Source organism: Procambarus clarkii, chromosome 15 (genome assembly GCF_040958095.1).
Source record: "Procambarus clarkii isolate CNS0578487 chromosome 15, FALCON_Pclarkii_2.0, whole genome shotgun sequence".
NCBI classification, from domain to species: Eukaryota; Metazoa; Arthropoda; class Malacostraca; order Decapoda; family Cambaridae; genus Procambarus; species Procambarus clarkii.
In genome coordinates, this window is record NC_091164.1 from 6551174 (window position 1) to 6561942 (window position 10769).

The 10769-nt window shown below is 39.2% G+C and overlaps 1 protein-coding gene across 1 annotated transcript in view; it reads right to left on the reverse strand.

Annotated features, from left to right (window-relative positions):
- Positions 1-774: 774 nt before the first annotated feature.
- LOC123759097 (lysosomal acid glucosylceramidase) overlaps positions 775-10769 on the reverse strand; it is a 38081-nt gene continuing 28086 nt past the window's right edge. The window contains exons 8-12 of the mRNA XM_045743952.2: positions 6121-6265; positions 3513-3577; positions 2896-3006; positions 1726-1892; positions 775-1273 (exon numbers count right to left, since the gene is read on the reverse strand). Coding sequence (XP_045599908.2) covers positions 1180-1273; positions 1726-1892; positions 2896-3006; positions 3513-3577; positions 6121-6265 — 582 coding nt within the window. The 3' untranslated portion in view covers positions 775-1179. The remainder of the gene's footprint in view (positions 1274-1725; positions 1893-2895; positions 3007-3512; positions 3578-6120; positions 6266-10769) is intronic.

Consider the following 10769-nt stretch of genomic DNA (forward strand, 5'->3'; position numbering starts at 1 on the left):
CGGTGCATTCAGAAGAGGCATTAAGTGCCTGGTTTGCTGAATGATTGCTCATATTGCGCAAACCTGAAAATATATCCTGCATTGACAGGACATTACCATTCTGGTATACATATAATTTATTGAGTGTGTCACCAGACAATTTTCTCTGGATGATAATTTTAGTCATCAACTCAGCAGTTGGGTGATCCACCTCTTTACTGAAGGAATTTAACAGTGACTCAAGCTGAAAACTAAAGGCTTGTAAAGAGTCAACTGATTGTTCTGGTGGAGATAAATCTAGTAATTGGTGTACAAGGTTTATAACAGTCTTCTCATTGTTAGCACTTGCTCTAGAAGCTGGTGTGAGTAATTATGACCATTACTTGTGTTGCTTAAGGCTTCTTGCTTAGCCTCAGCTTTAATTACAGCTTCGGCTGATGCTGCAGCATTAGCTTTATCATTTTCTGGTTCAGATTCAATGTTTATTACAGCTTCACTAAGAGTTTCATCTGCAGCTTCACTTGTTTCTCTGGGTTCCTGTGAGGAGTTAGTTAATTCATAAGAACAAACCCATCGAGAAGACTTCAGGCAGAGACAGTGGGGGTTACCTCAAGCCAGGATACTAGTAGACGAACGCTGGACATGTCTTCCTTTGTGAAAGGATTTTGCCGAGTTTCACAATTATGTGGAGAAACATCATGAAGAGTAGATGACGTTTCGATTGAAAATGCAAAACTTGTAAAACGTTATATGTATTCTGTCTTGAAATTGCAGAAAAGAATAATGAAAGGCAAATTAATACAGTTATTTACAATCATTAAAGGGATGACAATTTCGTTCCAGAAAAATACATTGATTTACATAGCTTAATCAGTCGAAACAATGGGTTTAAAGTTACAGGCAAGCATTTTTAATTAAAAGAAGCAAAATACTTTTCTTTATTTGAATAGTAAATATGCGGAACACCTAACAAAATTATATAATTAAGTGCAACACTGGGTATACAATTTAAACATAATTGACAACTATTTTTCTTCAAACCCCGTCTTACATTGTATTACCATAAGCTTTCAATACACAGACAGCTTAGTTTGGATCTAATGGTATGTTTCTGTTTGAATTTCTATGTAATCCTTTGTACTACTAAAGCCTACTCTCTTCATGGTCAGCACCTCGTGGCTTTTCCCCAACACTTCTTCACTAGTACAGGATGGTCTGAATGGATTTGGCAGGCATATTATAGTTGAGGAAACTTGTACCATCAGTCACGGACACATCCACCGCATCCTCACCTCTGAAAATAAATATAAAATCATATATCTCTGAACAAGTTCCAGTAGCTCTGCCTGGGGCTCAATCCCCTGCCTGTGAGAGGTAAACCGAGTGCTGTATCATTGGATCACAAAAATACTGCGTAAGAAACAGCACATTTTAATTACTGCAAACCCTTATCATGGTATATAAAGTATGAACTCTGATTTGTACAACCTTTAACTCATCAAGTTTGTACCATGGTATCACCTATATTGACCTAAAACATATTTTTAAGTAAAATGTATTCAGTGGAGTACAAAAGTTTCCTTGACCCAAAATATGGTGACCAGAAGAAATGTGGTCGCACCTGCTTGACTGTTTCGAGCTGTCTATTGGTGCCACATTGCTGTTCTTGCTACTAATTCAACTACCCTTACAGCTAGGATACTCCTGCAAAGACCTACGCAACCGTGTGTCAAAGACGTTCCTTACTTGTTGAGAAGAAGAACAACGGAGCGACCTGAGGGGTCAATGAAGGCGGCCACCTCGAAGGAGTCGCTTGACACCGTGGAGGAGATGCGCTCAGCTCCCGGCAACACGAATTTGCTGAAATGTCCCAGAGCGTAGAACATTGGCTGCTTGAAGAACTCTCCTGCTTCCTGAGGAGGGATTGTGACGTTTTTTACTACATAAGATCCTGATGACGTCTTACTATTTGAGTTACCGTTTTAATGTCTCAGTTGATATTAATATACCGGTAAATGTGATATTCTATGAAAAGAAGCAAAATGTAGCCATCTTTTTTTGTTCTACAAAACAAGATTCTAATGAAATTTTAGTTTAAGTTCAGAAACTATATTCTATGGAAAGCCAGTTGCCTTTAGTAGGTATGTGATAATAACAACTATCACTGCCTGCAAAAGTGTAATTAAGACTTGCAATTCTCAAGTTTACACAGTAAAAAAGAAGTAATTCTGTTTTACCAAAATTTGAAAACAGTACTGTTTTACTGAAAATTTTTAGTCAATGCATGTTTTGATAGCTGAAGACATCAATCATAGATTTTTTTATATATAATTTTGACTACTTATGTGATCTATGAAGTGCGCTATAACAACAATACCGATTTGGAATGAAAATTAAACCGGCTTTACCCTGGTATTTGTAGGGGTTGATTAGAATCTTACCATATATTAACTACTGAAAGGGAAGGGGAACTCTTCACGGATTCAACAGTTTTAAATAAGCATGGGAAACACATTTAGAGATCAAGAGAACCTTCCCATGGTATTTATAAGCCTGCGTTTTTTTCAGTAGATTACCTTTAAAGATAAGTAAAGCATTCTCAGTTTTCAAAATGTGATTGAAAGTGATTGATCATTATTCCATCGAATACGATGGTGTTGCAAGGTTTCCTGAAAATATGTTTGGCATTCTCCAAGTTATCATATGACCTAAAAAAAAGCTGTTCGAAAAGCCCTGTAATAATTGTTTAGATTGAGAATAATATTTATAATTATATAATTCAGTGTAGTACTGTGTTTACATTAAAAAAATACAGAAATACTCCAGTGTTACGAGGATCTGTTGCTAGAAACCGAGCTCATAATTAGGTGCCTCTGAAGGAACAGTAGTTGTGGATTAATATACTGATATACTGACTGTATCGACGATAATGGGTGCGTCAAGGAAGTTGTTTGCCCAGTTAGGTCCTCCATGTCTGTCCAGCGCCAGGTTCCAGTCCACCCAGCCTGCTGAGTAGTGGTTCACGGCCTGCAGGCATGGGAGGGAACCTCAGTATATTGTGATGTGTTCTTACTAACATCTATATTTTGACATTTGTCAGAGTGTGAAGGGGGGATTTAAATGATAACGAATAAACCCAGTTAGCTAAATATTAAAAACAGATTGGGATATTATTAATTACCTTGTACTTTTTGTAATATTTGCAACCTTTTTCTTTACACTAAAAAACAAAATTTTTACTAAAAGGTCTTAAGTCCAGTTAAATAACTATAGCAGGTTTCTTTTTTAATCTTTGTTGCAAACGGTGAACATTATTTTTTCAATTAAATAACATTTAAATTATATGAAAATGGTCTTAATCTAAAGAAATTGCGAAAATACAGAGAAAAATGAAATGGGCAAGTTGATGAATTGCATTAGGGATTAAGAGATGATGCATGATGATGAAATACATGATATACGTTAATAAAAGTAAATACACATTTAACATTTGATAGAAGTTCAAGAATGAAGAACTTCGAGGTGATTGTTACCTCGAAAATGTGGCGCGAGTAATCCTCAGCTCGAAACCATGACCCAAGCAAAGTTTCGTCGAAGTCTGTAAGGAACTTAATGATTTTAGATCTCTCGAAATGTCAGTACATGTAACAAAAATACCTAATTTTATATGATTTGCCATGAATTTACATGTCTAATTATATTTGAAAACTCATGTAAAAGACTTGTATTCAGTACAGGGCCGGATTTATAAGTTGGCATTACCCCGAGGGGGCCCCATACTTGATAGAAACAAAAATTTAATAATTGTAAAATTAGTTTTATTTTTACAAAAAATTAGTTAACAATGTGTGCATCAGAAAATAGAAAGACAAAGGGTGTCAAAATCCTATCTGAGGTTTGGTTGTTTTATTGGGAATTCCAGGGTATTTAACTCCCAGATATCCTCACCTCTCCAGGCAACGAGACAGTGAGGGATCACTCACGTTTTCCATCAAGCCCTGTTATATGGGGGAACACGGTGTCCATGCTTAATGCACTGACTTGCTGTAAACCACAAATTTTGAAGTATAGAACTTTAGACAACCACACCCACCAGGAGACTCGAACCCTAGCCATCAAGATGGCAGGTAAGCACTTGTATCCACTACACCATACTCAGATCCCTAAAAGAGGTGGAAATTCCGGGGTATTCAACTCCCAGATATCCTCATCTCTCCAGGCAACGAGACAGTGAGGGACCACTCACGTTTTCCATCAAGCCCTGTTGATGGAAAATGTGAGTGGACACAAATGGACACCGTGTTCTCCCATATAACAGGGCTTGATGAAAAACGTGAGTGATCCCTCACTGGTAATCTTGGGCATGGTATTTTATCAAATCACTTCATTTTTTTGGGGCCACGTGAGCAACACAAATGCGAACAAGCCTGAATGGTCCCCAGGCATATATGCAACTGAAAACTCCACACCCCAGAAATGACTCGAACCCATACTGCCAGGAGCACTATGCAACTGGTGTACAGGAGACCTTAACTACTCGACCATCAGTGAGTGTACAAAAGAAGCCAGACTAAAATGAAGTGATTTGATGAAATAGCTATGCCCAAGATTACCATCAAAGTGCAGCCGGGGAGGTGGTCAAATAGCTTCGACTATCACCTCCATATGTGCAGTCACTGATGGTCGAGTGGATAAAGGCACCATGACACCAGTTGCAATGTGCTCCTGGAGGTCTGGGTTCAAGTCACTTCTAGGGTGTGGAGTTTTCATTTGCATATATGCTTGGGGACCATTCGAGCTTGTTTGCATATATATATATATATATATATATATATATATATATATATATATATATATATATATATATATATATATATATATTAGGCCCAATTTGCCTAATATGCCAAGTTTTCATGAATTAATTGTTTTTCGACTACCTAACCTACCTAACTTAACCTAACCTAACTTTTTCGGCTACCTAACCTAACCTAACCTATAAAGATAGGTTAGGTTAGGTTAGGTAGGGTTGGTTAGTTTCGGTCATATATCTACGTTAATTTTGACTCCAATAAAACAAAATTGACCTCATACATAATAAAATGGGTAGCTTTATCATTTCATAAGAAAAAAATTAGAGAAAATATATTAATTCAGGAAAACTTGGCTTATTAGGCAAATCAGGCCTTGCATAGTAGTCCAAAAAGTGCGTTCTGGCTACTAGGTACGACATATTTATATATATATATATATATATATATATATATATATATATATATATATATATATATATATATATATATATATATATATATATATATATATATAAGTGCCACCGGATGGAAATAAATAAATAAATATATAAACACAGGTTAAGTGAATGCTATATTGTATTGTCGTGTTATATTGAAGCTTATATGGGGACCAAATCTGGACATTCCAGGGCTTTCCTTAAGGCTGTTGTTACATTGTTTGATCAGAGTGGACTCAATCACATTTCGTTCAACGAAACCCTCACTTTTAACAATACCAAAATTTAAACATTTTAACGAAAGATCATTCTATCGACTTCAGAGGAGCAAAATGAATTCCATGCAATGCCAATAAAAAAATTACAAAGGATACTTGAATTGTTCACAGGTCGAAATATTGCTAAATATGAATTAAAATATTGTGTATATCAATTACAGAGCATGAACTTTTTTCTGAACTTCCATATTAACACTATCTATATTTATACTAACTCACCCTTTAGTTTAGTTAATTTATTATGCACCATCATAACCTAATTGGTAATTGGTAGTAGAAAAGGGGTATTGTCAAATCGTACTGAAAACGATTCGACAAAGCCCGTTTTTAGATTGTTAAGTTAGGATGTATTAAATTAGGTTAGGTAAGGCTGTGTTATGCTTGACTGCGTAAAGGTAGATTGGTTTGAGATAGGTTAGATTAAATAGGCTTTACAATTCGTTGGCAAACCGTCGTGTGAACGATGTGACTTGTATCCGAGGACAAAGTTAGAAGCAATTTAAAGGGCTTAGACTGAAGTGTAACAATTTGAAAACAAAATAATGTTGTGAAATAACCCTAAAAAAAGTGTTTCCCTCTATTGTTTACATTACAAAGTAGCAGCGTTCTCCTTACTGTAACAAGCCTCAGAGTAGAGTATAAACCTTGATGGAGAGAGGTCGTGGGTTTGGTCCAGGACCTCGGGACCCACTATGTAGTCAGAGTACCAGTGGACTGCTGTACCGTCCACGTACTGGGCACACTCCGGGTCCTCCAAACACTGCAGAACAACTTTTAATATAGTTAACATCATGTGTTTGTCGCGGATTACGGAATAATTTTACTACTTGATGAAAACTGTCATTTCAAACAATGGTACAAACGATTCTTGAATGCTATTCTGTAAGTGTTAAATACTATAGTTTTTGTATTATTTATTTTCTGGATGATTAATTAAAGTTTGTCTCATTTTCAACTGGGTAATAATGGCTTACTTTTTTGTAAAATTTTGTATTATTTATTTTGCTATTGTCTTTCAAGGTGAAATAATATTAATTATTTGTATAAGTATTGCAGAAACACTTTGCTATCACTTACCCTACTGGTATTACAGTGCTACACTGAAACAAACTGTGACAACGTAATCCAGTATCATTTGGCACAACCACTGGACTGGTCGGTAGAGCGATAGCCTTATTGCTTGTAATGTCAGCGTTCGATCCCTAATAGCACAAGTGCTTGGTCACTATTCCTTCACTTTGTCCTCATATTTCAACTCCTGGTCTTCACATCCGTTCTAAGTGTTATTTAGTTACACACATTCAGGACAAGGAGCTCTTGGTTCTGAGCCTTAATCCGTCTCATACAGCAACTAAGTCTGACTTTCTTAGTGCCATAATTTGACTCTGGCTTCTTGTTCATGAATACCTTAATAACCTCTTCGGACTGTATGCTAATCATCGCTTATTGGTGTGATCTTCCTCCAAGTTAGCTATTTTTATAACACATATTGTTGATCAAACAAAATAATTTGCAGTTCTAAGTAATTCATAAATATACTTTCTGATGAAACGTATTTCCGTTTCTCAAATATGTTCATTCTATACTTGCCTGTTAGACAATTGAATTATTTATGAGTGCAGCAAACACTTTAAAAATCATGCTGAAAGGATTACAACATTTAAAATTTGATGCGAGTGATACTGTTTGATTTAACAAACGAGTTATGAAAATATTACGTCAAATATAAATGCTGTTCACAAAAGATTCCCCCATTTTACACTCGCAAGTTAACGTAAGTTTTTAACCACTGCACTGCTCTGCCTTAAAATATGACAAATCTGTGGTGCGCCGAAAATAACTTGTTTGCAAACAATTTTTTGTTCTTCTAAAAGTGTTAAATACCCTTCCCTGATCACATATATGTTGAAAAAATTTCACAAATGTACTTTGGCCGCAGTGGTGTCCAGAAAATGTTGTGTGACACCATGGCTTGGTGAGCGCCCACGCCGGAGACTCCCGGAGGCAATTGTGCTCCAGCTTCAACAAGCGCGAGTTGCCACAAATATATTTTTGTTAATTTTTCCGCACACAAATTTCCTCCTTACAAATGCATTTATAATCTTTTTTTTGGCTAATCCTATGTATATTGAACACGTTTACAGTATTCTGGCAGTAGAACATCCGTACCACCATTCCAAGACACTGTGTTACATCTATCACAAATGTGTCCACAAACATGTTTTATATTTACAATATTTCATGTTCAATTATGTACATTCATAGCATTTTACACACTGTACACTATCACACGCTGTATACATCCCCTATCAATACACTTAGAACTGCGCGAGTGTGTGATAATCAGTAAAGCAGTCAATGGGGCACAGGGGAACTTTACACTCAACGCACCAGGTGCAGATGCATCTTCGCTTGTGTTCTCAACGTTGTGTTCTTGCAAACAACGCAGGCACATTTACCTTGTCCCACGAGCCTGTGCCTGGCATATAACCAAGCTTGTGTACAGCAAGGTGTTCTTTACTCCTGAGTCTGTCAGGAACTGCGTGTGGCATTGTTGCTGGCACCCCACGTGTTGCAACATAGCCCTCCACCCCAGACTTCACGAGAAGCTGGGACACTAGAGCAACACTGAATGCACGTATTAGGAGTCTTTTGGCAGATTTCACGAGATACATGTTGAAACAGTTCAACATTGCAACGTCAATGAGGTGGGAAAAAAAAATTCTTCGTTCACTTCACAGATTTTCGGACGCACTCGTCGGCACAAACCATCATGTCACATTTATCAACTAGCCGCATATTTACGTTGTAGTCAATGACACAATCAGGTTTATATATTGGGAACCGTGTTGCAAAGTGCACTTTGCCACTGTCCAACATAGCACTAGTGTGAATAGGGGTCATCATATTCATCTCACGTCTGTCCCACCTGCACACTGATAACGCTTCATCACACTTTCACAGCTGCCAATCACCCACTGCAATACAAATCCCAAACACTGGCATTTCCCTCCTGTGGGCCTTGACAGTGCTACATACGCCGGTATTGTGGTCAACTTGATTTCTCTCTCAAGAGAAGGAGGAATCTGATCAGCAAGGGGCTGGTATAGTAGTTGTCCGTGTATAGGATATGCCCCTTGTTCAGCAACGGTTCCATGAGTGTTTTCACGACACTGCCTGAGAAGCCGTGTGGATCTTGACCAGGTATGTCAACGTCTGTACCTGAATACAGTATCATGTCCATGACAATACCAGTTTCGCAGTCACGTAGCACGAAAAACTTGAGTCCAAACTGGTGCCGCTTTAGCACGAAAAACTTGAGTCCAAATTGGTGCCACTTTGATGGAATGAACTGCTTGAATGCCAGTCGTCTCTTGAAGAGGACTAGCAATTCATCAATCACGACATTCTGTCCTGGTACAAAATAGTCACTGAACTTTCCTCTCATATCACTAAATATCTTCTGCATCTTCCACAGGTGTGGAAGATATACCACACAGTCTGTCTTCTTTATCATTGTGAGAAGCAGCAGAAACCTATCACGTGACATGTACCTGTTGAACACGGGGGATGGAACAAGGCTGTTTTTGCTCCATTAATACTGGATGACGTGTTTATCTGAATGCCTCATCATCATGCACTACTCTAAAAACACATACATTTCCTCCTTTGTCGTGTCTTTCCAACGTGTCACACGAGAGGCAGATAAAATTCCAGAGTCAATGAAGACGTGAGCATATCTGTTCGTCTCTGCAACGAGAAGGTCCATGAATGCCTGATCAAAATTTGCCATAAAACAATCTATATCAGCCATATCATCACCAGTATAGGGGGACTAAGGCTGTCACATCAACATCGGTATCATCAAATGTTCGAAATTGTGGGACAGAAGTCTCACAATCCTCCCACACAAGCACACCAGCGGTTTTGGTTTTGGCGCCAACACCGCAGTCAACTCCAGCACGGGCCCCAACAACTTGACTCTGTCGTCTCATGCTAGAGCTGCATATGGGTATGCCAGAAGATGAGAGTGTTCTGTGTAGTATAGGCCTACCACGAACACCTGATGTTGAGGGAACACTGTGATCTTTGTCCTGAGGCCGTGTGACATGCTTGCCTGGGCATGTTGCTGTGGCAGCAAAACCCCACCTAGTAACATCCATCGCTGCTTGTAGTCGGGTCCTCAACACTGCTTGTATCGGAGCCTATGTCACTGAATCTCGAGAATGACTCATCACATACATATAGTGTCATCAAATAAACTCACATCAGGGAACACACAAGGTGATGGTGACTCTACCGGTGTTGACCCCGGGCAGTGAGGCAGGTCAGGCCAGGCGCGTGTACTGTACACACTCGCGACATCGTCCACCTCTGCTTCCCCCCCCCCTACCCCCGCATTCGTGTCTGACCTGTGTTAGGTCTTTTATCAGGACTGTAGTGTAAATCGTCATCCATGGGTCCATCATCATACAATATGTCCCGTATTTGGTCCTCTGAGAGTTGTTTTGCTGGACCGCAGCTGACCGTGGACCAGGAGCTCATAGACAATGCATCAGACATGGTTGCTTCCTTAAAACTGAGGGTTCCCACGGCCCTTGGGCTTACTGGGATTTTTTTTCAAAATGGCGGACAATCACTGGAGGCCTTAGGCATCCATTTTGTACCTGCGTCACCATGTGCCAGTTTTGAATCGTATACTATACCAATGAGATCCCTGAGGCGCGTTGTGCACCACCCATCGCGAGCCTCAAAGCACGTTGTGCAGTTCAGTGGTTAACGGTTGATGAATGTTAATCTTCTTGTTTGATACGCTGTTCAATTGAGACAGTTAAGCAAATCCCAGCTGTGGCTGGGTACAAGTGACATGATGAACAACCCAGTTGGTTTTCTTCCCACTGAGAGTGTTGTACATACGCTATGGCGGCGTGTCCACTCACAGAATGAGTGGCGCTGCCCAATAAACTCGCCCCTCAGAGCAAAACTATAGAAACAAACATCTCAGATAACGGCGGCCAATAACAACGTAACTGAGATGATGCTGTTGATGGCTACTGGAGTATGATGGTGAGTAGGGTAATTTACGACGGAGACCGTGAGTACCACCTGCCAGCTGGTGCAAGAGGAGGTGCACCAGCTGGCAGGTAGGCCAGGTATGGCACTGTCTACGTCGTAAGGGGTTAAAGTGGGTGTGGCTTATGTTGTGGTGGCGACGTGGAGAGTGTGTGTAACCACAAACTCCTCCCCCCATTAACATGTACTAG